Source organism: Suncus etruscus, chromosome 15 (assembly GCF_024139225.1).
Source record: "Suncus etruscus isolate mSunEtr1 chromosome 15, mSunEtr1.pri.cur, whole genome shotgun sequence".
In the NCBI taxonomy this organism is placed as follows: domain Eukaryota; kingdom Metazoa; phylum Chordata; class Mammalia; order Eulipotyphla; family Soricidae; genus Suncus; species Suncus etruscus.
This window is the reverse complement of record NC_064862.1, coordinates 39919411-39937086: the sequence shown is the minus strand read 5'-3', so window position 1 is coordinate 39937086 and position 17676 is coordinate 39919411. Positions and strand designations below refer to the sequence as shown.

At 40.9% G+C, this 17676-nt stretch overlaps 1 protein-coding gene and 1 non-coding gene across 2 annotated transcripts in view; one reads left to right on the top strand and one right to left on the bottom strand.

The window, feature by feature from the left end:
- Nucleotides 1-17462, top strand: part of MTR (5-methyltetrahydrofolate-homocysteine methyltransferase) — a 118794-nt gene extending 101332 nt beyond the window's left edge. Inside the window, 8 exon segments of the mRNA XM_049789038.1 lie at nucleotides 3293-3391; nucleotides 4516-4591; nucleotides 7605-7760; nucleotides 9860-10056; nucleotides 13740-13940; nucleotides 14836-15028; nucleotides 16540-16652; nucleotides 17074-17462. Of these exon segments, the coding sequence (XP_049644995.1) occupies nucleotides 3293-3391; nucleotides 4516-4591; nucleotides 7605-7760; nucleotides 9860-10056; nucleotides 13740-13940; nucleotides 14836-15028; nucleotides 16540-16652; nucleotides 17074-17160 (1122 nt within the window). The 3' untranslated portion in view covers nucleotides 17161-17462.
- LOC126031825 (U6 spliceosomal RNA) lies at nucleotides 1054-1158 on the bottom strand. The gene has a single exon (XR_007503648.1). It is a non-coding gene; the product is annotated as a U6 spliceosomal RNA (small nuclear RNA).
- Nucleotides 17463-17676: the final 214 nt, after the last annotated feature.

The window sequence follows — 17676 nt, the reverse complement described above, 5'->3', positions numbered from 1 at the left end:
CATATCGTTACATTACTCAAACATATGGCTGATGATAAACTGAGTAAATGCTAGTGATCTTTTCATGAGTCACTGACAGTTTATTTTTTTTTTTACTGACAGTTTATTTATTTAGACTGATCATTCTGAGTTTTTTGCTCTAAGTGTATATGTATGACATAGGCCCATGCTCTAATTTAAGTTTTTCATATATTTGAAAGATTCCAAAGATGTGTATTACTACACAGTAGAGATATAAACCTAAGGTTTCACTTCTTTCCTTAAAAACAAAACGAAACCACAAGGTGCCAATATTGAGGTTTTTTAAATTATAAAATATATTTTCAGCTTTTTTTTTTTTATCTCATGCTACTTGCTGTGATAATTCAAAAGAGGGAAAAACATACACATGAAGAATAGTGATTTTGTGATGGGTTAGTGTTCTTAATTGGCCCCAAACTTGTTTCCATCAGTCAAGTCAGTCCAGGCAAGGGTTATTACTGTGGTTGGGAATGCAAGAGGGACCATGTGAAAATGTGGAAGTGCCAACACACCTCATGTTCTCAGCACAGTAGTACCTGTGCCACTGTGTCACTACTTTCTTTGGGTGTTACATTCTCAGTATGTCAGTGTATTTGAAATAAAGAGTGTTTTAAACTTCCTTTGCTTGTATTTTGGAGAGCTCAGGAATAGAATCCCCTACATATGTTCGATTAGCTCTGCTGGGCTTCCTAAACAAAGAGTTCTTTGAGTTAGGGGGTGAGTGCAGCTGGTAATTCTGTATATTCTGAGTACCTTTGGGGGATATCCTAATTTTTTGATGTTTTTGTTTTGGAGGGGGGCACACCCATTGATGCTCAGGGGTTGCTCCTGGCAAAGCACTCAGAAATTTGCTCCTGTCTTGGGGGACCATATAGGACACTGGGGGATCGAACCATGGTCCTTCCTAGGCTAGCGCCAGCAAGGCAGACACCTTACCACTCCACGCCAGGGCTCTGGCCCCAAGGGGGATTCTATTTTTAAGTTGGTCTTTTCTGATTATATTCCTAAACAAAATGATGATGTTGCTGATGATTGGATATGGAACACTTTACAAATCTGTGTGCCATTCTTGTACAGAGGCTATGCTAATCTTCTTTGTAGCATTGTAATTTTAGTGTATGTTCTGTTGAAGCAAACGCTAAACTGATTTTTTTTAATACTCTCATAGGTAAGTTGGGTTGTTATTAGAGAGACTTAGAAAATTTACATAGATCATTGGTATTTAAAGATAGTAATTGGACTTTAGCTGCTATCCAATCTAACTTCCTTCAGTCAAACTATATTATTGAATTTTCCTGCCTAGTTGTATGTTAGAAATCCCTGCAAAAGGATGCAAGTTCTTTCCCTCCCAGGGGTGAGTCACCTTGTACTTAACTGCTGTGGTTTTGTTTGTTGAGCTTAGGTGGCTGCTATGATAATTTCACATTGAATTTGGTATATTCCTGCTGGGTTTCAGTATTAGAAAATATGGAGGTGTCATGCAGCCACATATATGATCATGCAGTCCAAGACTTCAAGGATCTGTGGAGATGGTCTGATGAGCAGCAACTGTGGATTGCTGGAATGGCTCCCAGGGTGCTGGAAGTAAGGAGGTGTGTGAGGGAAGGCAGCTTGCCTGGACTCCAGAGACACTGGAGATCTCAGTCTCCAAAAAGGCATACTTAGAGTTTGGGAAGGTTAAGTGTTTCTGCAGAGATTAGTTGAAAATGGTGAAGTTGGGCCATAGGTGTGATGGTGGCTGTGGAATATGAATTCAGCTGCCCAGGCCTCAATCTAGGCCAGGGGTCTTCAAACTTTTTAAAGTGGGGGCTGGATTATGATCCCTTAGAGAGCTGGAGGGCCGGACTATATGAGCTACTAATTCCTACTCACACTGCACATATCTTATATAAATAAAATGAAAACCATTTATAAATAAACAGATCACGCACCAGTATTTCAATGGGAACTGTGGGCCTGCTTTTGGCTAATGAGATGGTCAATGTCCGGGTCCATATTTGTAACTGCCAGCCGTAACAAGTGATGCAAGTGGGCATCAGTTAATCTTGATCTGGTTGGAGATTGCATATGTTTCATTCTTGAAAAAGTCTGTTCACAGGCATAAGTGCTACCAAAGATGGTGACCATTTTGAGTGTATGGTTCCTGATATTTGGATATGTCTCAGAGGGGAGAGATGCATAGAAATTCAAAAGGTTACTTGACTTAAATGTGTCTTTCAGAGAGTCACAATTCTGCAGTTCAGCCAGTTCCATTTGGTAAATTGTAAGGACATTTTCAGTCACAACAGAAAATGGGTTACGAAAAAGCTGTATGTCCTGTTCATGGAGATGAAGCTCTTTGAATCTAAATTGAAACTCCTTTTGCAACAATTCTAGTGAAGCCAGACATGTTTCCTTTGGGAATGCAACCAATGGTTAGTCCGATGACAGGTTTTGAGTTGTTGGGAGATGACTGAAGTTTTCCTCCTGTACTTGTTTGATGAGAAGGCCTAATTTTACTTCAAATGCTTTCACATGCGATGTCATATCACAGATGAGCTTCCCCTTGCCTTGAAGTTGCAGATTGAAACTGTTGAGTAGCTCTGTTATATCTGTCAGAAAGGCAAGGTGCCATTTCCATTCTGCATCATTGAGCTCTGGTACTTTTTGGTTTTTTGAAAGTAGAAAAGCTGTAATCTGCGGAAGTCAGTCATAGAAACGTTTCAAAACTTTCCCTCTACTCAGCCAATGGACTTCTGTGTGTGGAGGCGGTTGACGTCATCCCTGAGAAACCTTGACACTGAGTGTATATGCTGGCAGGTATCTTGGCAACCAAACAGCGCTCACTGGTGGCGGGCTGGATCAGACTCCTCTGCGGGCCGCACGTGGCCCGCCGGCCATAGTTTGAAGACCCCTGGTCTAGGCTTCTACTCTTAAAGTTTTTTTTTTTTTTTTTTTTTTTTTTGGTTTTTGGTTTTTGGGCCACACCCTGTGAGGCTCAGGGGTTACTCCTGGCTATGCGCTCAGAAGTTGCTCCTGGCTTCTTGGGGGACCATATGGGACGCCAGGGGATCGAACCGCGGTCCGTCCTAGGTTAGCGCAGGCAAGGCAGGCACCTTACCTCCAGTGCCACCGCCCGGCCCCCTACTCTTAAAGTTAGCATTTTACTGTCTTTCCATGCAAGAAATTGGTGAAGGGAGAGAATGTTAGTATGGAAAACTTCCTTGAGGGTGAATTTTACATCTTTCTTTTACTGTTCTATAGTTACTGATGTTTAATCTTGCATTTTCAGTGTTCTCAGCTATTAGATGAGAATCTAAAAGATGACTATTTTGAGGAGATCACAGAAGAATATGAAGATATTAGACAAGACCATTATGAATCTCTCAAGGTAAGTGACTGATCCTTGCTTCTTAGAATAATAAAATGCTTCTACAACGTTCTATGTGATTTTATTTTTTGAGGAGAATAAGGTTTAGGATCATTTTAGGAATTTTTTGTTTTCTTGTTCAACTCAAGAGTTCTTCATTTTTCTCCTTCATTTTATATGAAAATTAATTTTAATTTTTATTTATTTGTTTATTTGGTTTTTGGGCCACACCTAATGATGCCCAGGGGCTACTCTTGGCTATGCCCTCAGAAATCACTCCTGGCTTGGGGGACCATATGGGACACTCAGGATTGAACCCAGGCCCATTCTAGGTCATTTGTATGCAAGGCAAATAAATGCCCAATTGCTATGCTATCGCTCTGGCTCCTAATTTTTAAATTTAAATTAATTATTTAATTATTAATTAATATGTTTAATTATATATTTATAATATTTAGAAATATATAGAATATATAAATATTTTTAAAATATAAAATATTTGTAAAAACAATTAAATGTTAATACATTTTAATTAAATAATTGATTTTATTAAATTTAATTTAATTGCATACCTATTGGGTATGCAATAATAGCTATGTAATAAATAAGTACTGTGCTTGGTACTGGAATTATGAGAATACATAAGAATTTATATCCAGCAGAAAATGAACTGAAACTGGAAACTGAAAGGTCTCCTTCTACAGACCCTTGGTTTTGAGTGCTTTATTTTTTAAAATTTGTTTGTTTTTGGACCATGTCCAGCAGTGCTCAGGAATTATTCCTTTCTCTAGACTCAGGGATAACTCCTGCTAAACTTGGGAGACTGTGTAGGATGCCAGGGATTGAATGGGATCAGCCACATGCAAGTCAAGCGCCCTACTCACTGTGCTATCTCTTCAGCCCTGAAAGACCCTTGTTTTTGAGGAAACAGTGAGGAAAATTAGATATTAAACAGATTTATTGTAAGCCTTTCTCCCTGATTTCCCAACATTGAAAATACAGCATGCAAGGCAAGTGCTCTACTCTCTTCAGCCCTAAACAAGCTTTAATTTCTTATAAAGCCTCTGTACTGATTTTCTTGAACATACCTTCATAACAGTGTCTAAAAAGCTGACAGTTCTAACTGAGCAACATTTTCTCCTTAGGAGAGAAGATACTTATCTTTAAGTCAAGCCAGGAAAAATGGTTTTCATATTGACTGGCTTTCCGAGCCTCTCCCTGGTAAGTTTGACTATTGGTTAAGGTAAGGCTGTTTGTGGCAACTGTAAGCTGGAAAGATGTTTGCACTTAATCAGAGTTAACCCCACATTGTCATTTAGAAACTCTTAAAGTGTATAAACATAATGAATGATGATGGTAGAAAAATTAAAATAAGCAGATATTCATCTGTGAGGAACCAAAGCCTCTCCTGGTTTGATCCACAGTAGTCCTTGGCACAGCTTTGCAATGAATTTTGCTATTTTAATATGATGAGAGAGTTTGGAACAATACTTTGAATTGTTACTAGGATTACATTTATAACCTGAATTCTAAGCTTATACCTACACTGTGCTGTGTCAGAATGAGCCTCTCCCACCCTCCACTACTTTCCTTTAAACTGGAAGCAATTCTGCGAGATCTGCTTAGGTGATCTGGATAATGCTGTGTTTGCAGGCAGGCCTGAGAACAGGCGTAGATTCAGATGTTGAAAGAATGTCCATATGAAATAGGCCTTTAATTCAGATTGCAAAGCAGAAGTCCCTTTCTTCTCTGTCTCCCTCCTTTCATCTTTTTGTTTGTTTATTTTTTAATAGCTTCCTTTTTTGTTATACTAAGGTATTTGGGATGGAATAAATGGTAAGATGCTTTGACAGACTCAGAGAGGTGTGAGATACAAATGCAAAGCTAAAACATATGAATATGGTGCTGTACTAATTGAATCCATATCTTCAAAGTACTATCTCAAAATCTGCTTTCAGTGCTTGTGACATGCTTCATGGAATTGAGAGGATTAAATTGGAAATGTAGGGTGTTGTCCTGATTTCATTCCTATGAAGCCAATGTGGTTTTTTTGGAAAGAATGTTGAACTGGGAGTCAGGATGCCTGGGTTCTAATCTCAACTCTGCACCCTGAGTAAACTGCAGCAGTGTCTGAGGTATAAAATAGGAGTTACTTTATGAAAATATTATAAGGATAATAAGATACTCTGTCAGAAACCTTCAGAAACTATGAATCACTATAGTCCAAACTACCATATATTTTTTCTTTTTCATTGTGATATTGATTAAAAAAAAATCACAAAAGAAACTTTTTGTTAACCTGAAACATCTGAAACATGTCTTAGGAGAAATTGATTTATTTTTCTTTTCTTTTTTTTTTTTTTTCCAATCTTTGAAATCATTATCTAAGGGATGGCAAAGTCTTGGAAGTGTTTTGATACTAGCCTAGTGTTAGACACTAACAGTGACTAAAAGGAGAAAGAAGTGTTCTTCACTCAAGGTTCTTTAGTGATAAAACCTCAAACAAGTCTTCGACTCAGGAAGATCGCCTTGCTTCAGAGAAGCAACCTTCAGTTTTTCTGTAGTAGTACATTTCTCACTTGTCTTTCTGGACCGGAATAAAATGTTTTTCAATTTTATTTTATTGAAAGAATTGTGAGTCCTTCATAGTTGAATTTGAGATATACAGTGAGTCAGGGCCACTCACACCACCAGCGTCAACCTCCCTCCACCAATGGCCCCAGAGTACATCCTATTCCACACCCTTTGCCCCCTGGCCTGCCAGTATAACAGACCCCTTTAAGTTTAGATTATTAAAGTTTAGGTCCCTTGATTCTATTATTGTTGACTTTAATTTGGATATTTAGCATGGACCAGAAGAAATTTTATTTTGGTGGGGGTGGAGGAGTATTCTCCAGTGTTGTTTGGTGGGGAAGTCACTCCCAGCAAGACTGACCTATTGATGGACACCTGACAGCTTGGGGCTTTGATCCAGCTATGTGATGCTGCTCAGGCTCTGAGGTACTGAAGATTAAGGATATATCTGATAATATTTAGGAGTTCTGAGGACCTGGAGTCAGGTTTTGGCTTTGTGCTCTGCCCCTTGAGCCACCAAGAAAACATTCATCAGGAAGATAGCTTATCATTTTTTTTCAGTTACCAAACAAAACAGCATAAGAGTATTTTGAGGTTTGTGTAATGAAACACTGATGATGACAAACAGGACAGGAAACTGTGAACATATATGAAAAGAGAGACTTTCAGGCAAGATTAAGCTTCTACTTTTCCTTTACTTTTCCACTAGTCACTTGGTTATCTAATGAGAGAAAATTCTTTTTCTTTTCCCTGGGAATGAGAGAAAAATTCTGAGATGCTCTGTTATCTTGAAACACCTAAAGTTAGTAGTAGAGTGTCAATTTTCTAGCCCGCAGAGAGCCCTGCTCCAAACAAACTAGAAAAACAAGAATGTAAAGGGTAGAAAACCAGCAGGCACCTGAGTATTCTCTTGCCCTCAACCCCCACCTTGGTTTGGTGGGAGATGTAGACTGATTGCCTGGCAACTCATCTTATGTTTTCTTTGGGGCCAAGCCTGGTGGTACTCATGAGTTACTCCTGGTTCTGCACTCAGGAATTACTCCTGGCAGTGCTCAGGAGACCATATGGAATTCTGGGGATCTAACCCAGGTCAGTGGGTGCAAGGTAAGTTCCCAACTCACTATACTGTTGCTCCAGCCCAAGTGATCCAATCCTTTATTGTGTGGTATAATGAGCCATATACTGAGAACTCAGGTATACCCACTAACTACTTAAAAATAATCTACTCCCCATAAAAGATTGCATCTGCAGTGAAATTCCTCCAATTTCCCAACACCCTCCTTTGCCCAATCCTGAACTTAGTGCCTCTTTTCTGTCATTTTCTTTATTCTTGGAGCATATATATATATATATCACTTGACAATATAGATTATTACTTTTAAGCTTTATATAAGTATTAAGTCATGCAGTGGCCTTTACTTTAGACTGCCCTGATCAAGTCTTTAGGCACTGTCAGTCTGGCAGCTTCTTGGGAAGCATGTCTAATAAGATTCCCTGCAGAATTCTCTCTGATCATTTTAAGTTTTCCTCATTGTAAATTCAATCCTGTGCTTGTTAGAAAGGATATAGCAGAAAAGAGCCAATCCTGGTCTCTGACAGGCAGCTTTGTGTGGTATCAGCTCCTGACATTGATTGTGGTCATGGTACTTCTTTTCTCTAGTGAAGCCCACGTTTTTTGGGACCCGGGTCTTCGAGGACTATGACCTGCAGAAGCTGGTGGACTACATTGACTGGAAGCCTTTCTTTGATGTCTGGCAGCTCCGGGGCAAATATCCAAATCGAGGTTTTCCCAAGATATTTAATGACAAAACTGTAGGTTAGTTCATTAAGTTCTTCCTTTATGTTCTCATATTTGAGACTTCATGGTATAACTTAGAAATGAAAACTGGTAATGATTGGTGAACTTGGATTATACAGGACATTATATGTTGATACACAATATGATGTAGAATATTATTTACTGGCCCACCTCTTATATAATTTTTAAATTGCTCATTCCTTTTTTTTTTTTTTTTTTTTTTGGTTTTTCGGGCCACACCCGTTTGATGCTCAGGGGTTACTCCTGGATAAGTGCTCAGAAATTACCCCTGGCTTGGAGGGACCAAACTGCGATCCTTCCTTGGCTAGCGCTTGCAAGGCAGACACCTTACCTCTAGCGCCAGCCCCTTTCTTTTTTTTTTGTTTTTTTTTTTTTGTTTTGTTTTTCGAAATTGCTCATTCTTTACCAACTAACTTGGGCATTGCAGTGCTCAGGGCTGAATATTGGCTCTGTGCTCAGGAATCACTTCTGATAGGGATTATGGGACCATATGGGATACCAGGGATCAAAACTGGATTGACAGCTTGCAAGGCAAGTATCCTACCTATTATACTGTTACTCTGGGCCCCTCATTATTTTCTTTGGGGGATAGAGAACACCTGAACAGCAACATTCAGAGCTTATTCTTAACTCTGTGCTCAGGAATTACTTCTGGCAGACTTGGGGGACTAGAGGGGATATTTGGAATAAATAGGCCAACCATATACTAGACAAGTGCCCTGCCACTGTACTATCTCTCAAACCTCTCTGGCCCAGCATTCTTTAAGAAATATTTATTCATATAAATTATGTACTGGACTCTGTGCTTGACACTGGAGATAAAAATAAAAAATAGTTCCTTGTTCCTGACAAGCTGATGTGTTGGGCACCAATGGATGGCTTGCTTAGAGCATTCAAGTTTCAGCTTTGGGGCCAACACTAGGCTTCTGTGCCATAAAGTGATAAGACCTCAGGTCAGAGGTCAGGGAGACTTCATCAGAGAGATAATGCTTGAACTGCTTCTTGGAGATTAAATGGGAACTACTGTACCTGGGATAGGGAACAGGAGGCTGTGTTGAAGAAAAGTCTATTCCAGTTAGAGGACATAGAATGAGAGGCACTGGCATATATATGCATATACATATATAGATACATATATATATATGTATACACACAAACACACATATAGGAATGCTACAAGGAGTTGGCTGTGTTTATAGCATTGGGAAGAAGGAATTAGGACACTAAACTAGAGAGCAAATTGGCTGACAGGATAAAGTACAAGCCCCACGCTATGTCCTGTCCCCAAATGCTAGACTATTCAAAGAATTCAGGAGTACCCAGATCAGAGCAAGATGGAAGAGTGGACTAGGAGAAACTAGGAGAAAATTGAGAGGGGCTAAGGATATGCTTCTGCCAGCTTCCTGCTGGGGACCCTCATATTCCTAATAGGTCATTGTGACTCCAGCAGTTAGGCATGGCAGTGAGGATGAAGACCCTGGTTTTGACTGGTCTGGGTTGCAACTCAGATGGCACTAGTGTGACCAAATAAATTCTGGACTGACTGGCCACAGCCTTTTCAGAAAGCAGAGAAGATGCCTATGGTTCCTTTCTGTGAGAGGGAAGGGAGACTCAAAGGCATGTACAACTTGTCAAAAACCAAGAAGCAGGCAGGAGCCCAGTCCTCACAGTACACAGAGGAAAATGGGAATCTTGAGGAGTGTGTGTGTGTTGGATGGCTCATTTGGCTTTTCGTTGAGTTCCATGTCCCTAGAAGTAACTATGAAGCCAGTGGAATTGTATGTGTACAAGGAGATGGGAAAAATTAGACTGCTTTGTTTCGCTCTAACAGACAGTTTTGGAGAGCCACAATTTGGCTCTCTGCTTTTGGTGGAAAAATTTAAGTGGCTTGAGCTATGAAGCAGAGTATGGGAACTGCACTTAACAGAAACCACTAAACCACACATCTCCACCTACAACTGTACTGGTGACAAATACTAAGTGTTTAGAGGTAGACAAGAAGGTGAGAGAGAAAATGACTGAGGTAGACAGTGGTGTTAAAAAGGAAGGAAATTTTGATTGCTTGAGTGAATCTTTAACAATATTGTTTTCAATAGGCGAAGAGGCCAGAAAAGTCTATGAAGATGCCCAAAATATGCTGAAGACACTGATTCAGCAAAAGAAACTCCAGGCCAGGGGCGTGGTTGGGTTCTGGCCAGCACAGAGCATCCAAGATGACATTCACCTCTACGCAGAGGATGCTTTGCCCCAGGCAGCAGAGCCCATTGCCACCTTTCATGGGCTCAGGCAACAGGTAGTAAGAGTAATATTGACAGCAGCCACAAATGCAGCTTTTTTACTTTCTGGTTTAAGTACTAAAACACTGTAAATGAGAAGTAAGCGTGAGCTTTGTATGAATGGTAACACCACTTGCTCTTCCTTTCCCAAAGGACCAATCATGGGCCCCAACTGAAGGCATTTGTGAGGATGAAGGGGAAAAGGTGCTAGGCCAGGTTCAGAAACTCCAGCTGGAGTGAAGTGTTTCCTTTTATGTTGACAGGTGGAAAGGAGCATTGCTGCAGCTGTGGGTGGTCCTGTACACATGAACATTCACTACTTCCAAATGCATTTGCATCCATTAGCATTAGTAAAGTAGGTGGATGGCTGATTAATCTAGAATGTCTGACAGGTACCAAGTAGGGTGCTCAGTGAGCTCTTTTGTTTTATTTCTACAGAACTGAGTTAGTAGGTGATTTTACTTGCCATTGTATGGAGAAGTACATGAAGCTGCAGTGGTCCTCAAACTATGGCCCGCGGGCCACATATTGTATTTGTATCTGTTTTGTTTCTTCATTGCAAAGTAAGATATATGCAGTGTGCATAAGAATTCGTTCATAAGTTTTGTTTTTACTATAGTCAGACCCTCCAATGGTCTGAGGGACAGTGAACTGGCCCCCTGTTTAAAAAGTTTGAGGACCCCTGGCAGGAAGAGCTCAGTCTTCTATGGCTCTTCTCTCACTGTGCTGGTGAAGAAAGCAAGTTCTTTACATGCTTCCATTTTGCATACCCCCACGTTTTTGAAAAAAATGTAAATAATCATGTACATGTCCTTTTGGTTGCTATGGAAAATAGCAGCTAATCAGCTGAATTCACTGGCAACTGAAAGGTGTTGAATAAATTATCGTTGCAAGGTTTTACTACCTTTTTCAGTCATTTACAAGTGACATCACTGCTTTTTTTGTTCAAAAGCACATTTTAAGTCACAGCAATATCTGTCTAAAGGATTTCTTCACTTTGGGGCATCAAAGATTACAGCAACAAGGTAACTAGTTAGTTTTTTCATGTGCACTCAGTGAGGAAACCATTCATGTCTGTACTTGTAGTATTAAGACACTGGGGCCAGGGGCCGTAGAGAGAGCATGGAGGTAAAGCGTTTGCCTTGCATGCAGAAGATTGTTGGTTCAAGTCCCGGCATCCCATATGGTCCCCTGAGCCTGCCAGGTGTGATTTTTGAGCATCGATCCAGGAGTAACCCCTGAGCGCTGCTCGGTGTGACCTCCCCAAAAAACAAACAAACAAAAAAGACACTGGGGCCGGAGTGTTGGCTCAAAGGTACGATGTTTGCCTTGCATGCAGCTGACCTAGGACAGACTGTGGTTCGATCCCCGGTATCCCATATGGTCCCCTGAGCCAGGAGTGATTTCTGAGCACAGAGTCTGGAGTAACCCCAAAGTGCCATCAGGTGTGGGCCAAAAAAAAAAAAAGACACCAAACAATTTACCAAACAAACCTTTACTTGGTTGTGATGTCAGTTTTGGTTTCTTCTTTTTGCCTCTGGCAATCAGTGTCTTCTTGTGTGTGTGTGTGTGTGTGTGTGTGTGTGTGTGTGTGTGTGTGTGTGTTTTCTTTTCGCCTGGCAATCAGTGTCTTCTCGTGTGTGTGTGTGTGTGTGTGTGTGTGTGTGTGTGTGTGTGTGTGTGTGTGTGTGTGTGTGTAATACAGTGGCTTCTTAGGACCACAGCTATAGTGTTGGATGTAACTTCTGTTTCTCACCTGGTAAACAAATCAACTGCTCATGTGTGTCTCTGTCTATAATACGGCTTTTTGAGACCAAAGCAATAGTCCAGCAGATAGAATGTTTGCCTTGCATGTAGATGACTCTGTTTTGATCTCAGACACCCCAGGTGGTCTCCCAAGCACCGCCAGGAATAATTCTTAAGTGCAAATCCAGGCATAACCCTTCAGCAGCACCAAGTGTGGCCAATCAACTTACATGTATGTATATGTATAGGTTTATATATAAGTACATATATATGTATAAGCCCACTTAGAATCATGTTTCCCCCATGTCAGATGTAGCTGACTTTAATATCACATGTGATATTAAATATACTTTTAAAAACCATATATCTATGACTTCTAAATGTACACATTGTACCCACTCATCCTTCTAAGTAGCTTTTTTCTTCTGGTAAATGTTGGAAACTTTTGGCTGCAGCATTACATTTCTCTGAGATTCTTATGTTCTGAGTAACTGATTGCTGTTTCTCCTCCAGAGCTGCAGGGCTCTGTGAACTGTCTCTCTTGATGTTTTCAGGAGGCTTTGTATCTACTTCTGGCTTTTGTTAGCAGAGGATGGTTGGTGGCTAGAGTACAGCTGAAAAGTAGCAGCTCTGCCCTGCCTGTCCCTGACCTCTTTGCAATTTCCATGTCCACCTATGCAAACATCTTTTTGCTATAACCACTTAACAACTTTCTCTGCTCAGTGTCAGTTAGGCAGCACTTAATTTCCAAAGAGAGCAAGCAAATAACTCTGGAGCTCCTGCATAGCTACTCACTGACATTGACTTAGCCTTGTGTATAATAGTCGAGAGAGTTGGTTATGGTTTCAGATCTCTCAGCCTTCCATTTGAGCTGTTTGATTCTCAGCTCTGCTTTAGGTTTTTTTTTCTGTAAAAATAAGGTGAATGTCTCACTTACTTTACAGGGTTATGGAAAGGATTAAGCCGTCCAAGTGAATAAGGAAGAGAAATGGGGGATGTGTGTTAAATGTTGATAAATATTAATTATTAGCTATCACTATTTTTTTTTTTTTTTTTTGCTTTTGGGTCACACTCAGCAGCCTACAGAAACTCCTGTCTCTGCACTCAGAAATCACTCCTGGTAGGCTTGGGACCATATGGGATGCCAAGGGATCTAACCAGGATCAGCATAAGCATGGCAAAATGCCCTCCCCACTGTGCTATCACTTCAGCCCCCTCACTAGCCTTCTTAGTCCGTGCTTCTAGATTGTGAAATCTGCATTTGACCTTATTTTTCACTAAGCAGACATGCTTAGTAGCAGGGACATATTTAACCATCAGCTGTATCTGTAAGATGATTGAGGCTGGACACAGAACCAATGGAAAAATCACATTTTGATTTGATTTGACTGAGAAATGGGTTCTGCTGAAATCTTGGTTTGGATTCAGGCCAATTCGGCATGTCCTTTGCTACCCACATTACAGACAGCATATATGTCTTTGATGTTGACAATTACGCTATGTTGTTGATTCTGGCAATTTGTCAAACTGCTTCTGTTGATACCAAGTAGAGGCTTTCATACATTTAGCAGCCCCTTTCAAACATGATTTTAGGATTTATAGTTGATCTTGAAAACACTTAGATAAAATAATTTTTCCTAGCACAGTATTTGGAGGCATTCAGTAAAGATTTGGGCCACGTATGAATGTGGCACAAACTTTCTGATTCCTTCAGTCTGTGTGTTATGTCTTGTCATGTATTTTTATGTGATATCTTTTTATGTTTATTCAAGTAGTATTCATTAATTGCTCAGTATGTATCAGGTGCTATTCTGAGTTCTGGGGATATAACAGTGAACTAAACAGACAGGCCTCTCTGAAGCTTCTATTCTGTTGACTCTTCTAACTTGCTATTCACCGTGCTTGGTGCTGCATTTCTGCTAGTGATTCCTCTACCCTCTCCTTGGACTTGAAGGCTGAGAAGGATTCTGCCAGCACAGATCCATATCACTGCCTGGCAGACTTCATCGCTCCTCTGCATTCGGGTGTTCGTGACTACCTGGGCCTGTTTGTAGTTGCCTGCTTTGGGGTGGATGAACTGAGCCACGCCTATGAGGAAGAGTGTGATGACTACAGCAGCATCATGGTCAAAGCTCTGGGGGACCGCTTGGCTGAGGTAAAGTAGCAGAACAATGGAGACGCGGGCTGGGGGGGCTTGATGGGCATCAGAAGCCAGTCCCCTCACCCCACCCTGTAGAATCATGTTTTCTTCCACCCCATGTCAGTTGTTGCTGGCTTTAACATCACACATAATTTCAAATCACATAATCTCTCATTTCTGGTACATTATCTGTTGTGGAAAGGGAAAACTTTTACAATGTCATATGCATTAGTTACCCTTCTAACCTTGACTTCTTTGCCCCAGTTCTGTCTGAAAGTCTTCCTTTGCTTATTGTGATGTGAGATTTTCCTGGGGAGTCCCCCCAAAACAAAAGGCCTATTTTTGTTTCAGAACTCTATGTTTTAAAGTTGGTATGTTCTGTAGAATTCTCCTTTTCTTATGTGTGAACTAGGCAGAGATACTTTCTCCTTTTCCTAGAGTTTTTAGTAGTAGAACTAGTTTTTTTGTTTGTTTGTTTTTGTTTGCTTAGTCTGAGTTTTGGCGGGGCTTAAGGAAGCAAGTAGTGCTGGAGGCTGAATTCAGGGTTCCTACATGTGTAAAATCATGTGCTTCAGCCCTTTGAGCCTTTTCCCTGACCTGAACTAGCAGCTTTAATGCATCCAGTTTATCTTTTTGCTGCCATAAGTCAGGGAAATAATCAGGGACCTAGAATCTTCAAATCATTGATTACTGACATTAGAGCTCAGGTCAAGACCAAAATTGAGCAGCAAAGAGCTAATGAGACTGCAGATGAGCTGAGAGTCTTTCCCTCTTTCCTAGAGTTCCCTATTTTTGGTCCCAGTTTTAATAATATGCTTTGGATTTACTTTGGTTTAGGGTATGGTGGGCACACCAATCCTGGGGCTTTTGCTTCTCTACCTAATACACATATCTGCTTCGGGACTCCTAGGCCTTTGCAGAGGAACTCCATGAAAGGGTGCGCAGAGAGTTGTGGGCTTACTGCAGCAGTGAGCAGCTGAACACGGCAGACCTGCGAAGGCTGCGCTATGAGGGCATCCGCCCAGCTCCCGGCTATCCCAGCCAGCCTGATCACACTGAGAAGCTCACCATGTGGAGACTTGCTGATGTGGAGCGCTGCACAGGTTTGTGTCCAGAGAGAGGAAGCATATCTCTCTCTCTCTCTCTCTCTCTCTTTCTCTCTCTCTCTCTCTCTCTCTCTTTCTCTCTCTCTCTCTCTCTCTCTTTCTCCTTCTTTCTCCTCCTCCTCCACTTTCTCATCTTCCTCTACTTCCTCCTCCTCCTCCCCTTCCCCCCAAGGCACAGATGGTTAGATATAAGAATATGGAAAGGTGTACAGTGAAATCCTCTCTCATCCTTTCTTACAGTTAGGTCTTTAGCTCTTTAGTCTAGTATTTTCCTAAAGAGTCACATCACCATTTTCAGATTTACTCATGCTCATTATTTTCCCTAACCTATAACAGATGGGAAGTTAGCCTACTCATAGTACCCCACAGCTTGTCTGCCCCGTTTTTCCTATGCTAGTTGCATTGCCAACTTTTCATCTCCATCCAGGTCCTTTGTGACCTTCAGCCACTTTTTCTTTCCAGTGCGTACAGACACTGTCTCTGACCACTGATTGTCACAGAACCACTTCTTGTTAGCTCTGTTCTAGCTCGAGTGTTCTTCTGTTATTAGCATTTGTGCTCTTATGTAATCACAGTTCTCTTCTCTCTTTTGCTTGGTCTGTGGGTTGGTTCTAATAGTTGCAGATCAAAAGTTGGCATGTGTTCCTTTGAGACAGAAGGTGCGGGCACCCAGCCTCCACTTCCTTGGCCCAGAGCAAAATCAGTCACAGTTCTGACTGTGCCTTGTCATGTCCAAAATGCTGATTCGAGATCTGACTGCAAAATTTCTGTCATCAAGAATGCCCAGGCAGTTTTCAGTGGAATTCTTCAAAAACTGGTCTCCAATTCTTGCCGAAGGAGAGGAATCTAGATTCTAGGGAAGACTGTGAGGCTGCTACCTGCGTCTCATCAAAAACAACACAAACTAAGTCAGGAGATGTGGGTTTGATTTTCTCTTCTTCTGTAAACTAGATGGATGACCTTCAGCAGAGCCATTAAACTTTGTACCGCTCTGTTTCCTTGTCCATAAAATGAATGACCTAGATAGTCTCATGTTCCCCTTGAGTTCTCAACTCTTGAAAGTATCTTTTATTTTTAAATCTTGTTATGGGCTCATTCTTTACAGAAGCCTGGCTTTTGGTCATTCCTCTTAGAGTTGACCCCATAGGAACTGTTCGAGGATTATTCAGATAACAATCTCTTATCCTATCTGGTACTCCAAGCCCCAGACTTGGGAACAAACAGTTCTTTTAATCGATCTTGGGGGACTATGGATAGAACAGAGAGTGCCTTTTCTCAGGTAGCGGAAATTGCATGTCTTCAACTTATTCCCCCTGGGAGAAACTTACTGAACTAACAGGTCAAAGTTTTGTGTTTTGTGGGGTTGTTTTTTTTTTCTGTGCTATATGTTACCTAAAAAGCATGAGGTCACTTCCATTGTTTAGCAGAAGTTTAGTGGGTGCCTGTTACCTGCCTAGGCCTTGCTACAGGCACTGAGTTAATGTTTTCCCCTGGTTGGTTCTCTCTAGGCATTAAATTAACAGAATCATTAGCAATGTCGCCAGCTTCAGCAGTATCTGGCCTTTACTTCTCCAATCCGAAATCCAAATATTTTGCAGTGGGAAAAATTTCCAAGGATCAGGTAAGTTAGCTGGTTCATCGTACCTATGTTGTTGTATGATATCTGTCTTGTAAATGGCATTGTGAAACCAACTTGTTTTATATGTGAGTAAAAATAAAATGAGAGGGAAAGAATTAAGAAATGTACCCTAGCTCATATCTTAATGTGATTTAACCCATCACCCCAATTGTGACCTTTCCACTTACATACAAACCACATATGTACCTATGCACAAGCTTGAGCTATTTCGTACTTCATGTTATTTTACTGTCTGCAACAAAAGGCAAACTAAGTGAATAAATATTTACCTCCATTTAACTCATTAGATTTCTATGAAGGTAAGAAATGGAAGGTCCCAAATGTTTCTTGGCAAATTTGTTGGCAATTTCAGATTGAAAAGTCTCATCCCGTGGTTTAATAAATTGCTCTTAATCTTTTGCAGATTGAAGACTATGCCTTGAGGAAGAACATGTCGATGGCTGAAGCTGAAAAATGGTTGGGGCCAATTCTGGGCTATGATACAGACTAACACTTCCTTTCAGCCTTCTCTGAACTTACTTTGTCTCGAGGAAATGATGTCCAAATGTGCCTTAAAAACAACAGCAACATGCCAATGTGGACCAGACTGGCATTTTCCCAGCTTTTAGTTCAGAAGAGCCTTTGATGGAACTGGATAAAGAAAGAGGGTCTTCCTGGAGTTTGTGGAGTATAAGCAGCAGTTTATTTTTCCAGAGGACCATGAGTGAAAAACAGCAGATAGAACTTTGGTGGTGTCCCAGGTCTAGGACAAAGTGAAGATAGAGGTCTTTGACATTTCAGAGCAAGTTAGCTTGCCTGCTTCTATTTTTGCCTTTGATCTAGGAAGCCACTTTTTTTCTTTTTCTCCTTTTTTGGAGAGAGAGGGAGAGGGAGAGAGAGAGAGAATGAAAAGAGAGAGAGAGGGAGAGAGGGGGGAGAGAGAGGAGAGAAAATGTGTGTATGTAGCACCCAGAAGTGAGAGAAAGAGAGAATGAATGTGTGTATGTAACACCCAGAAATGAGAGAG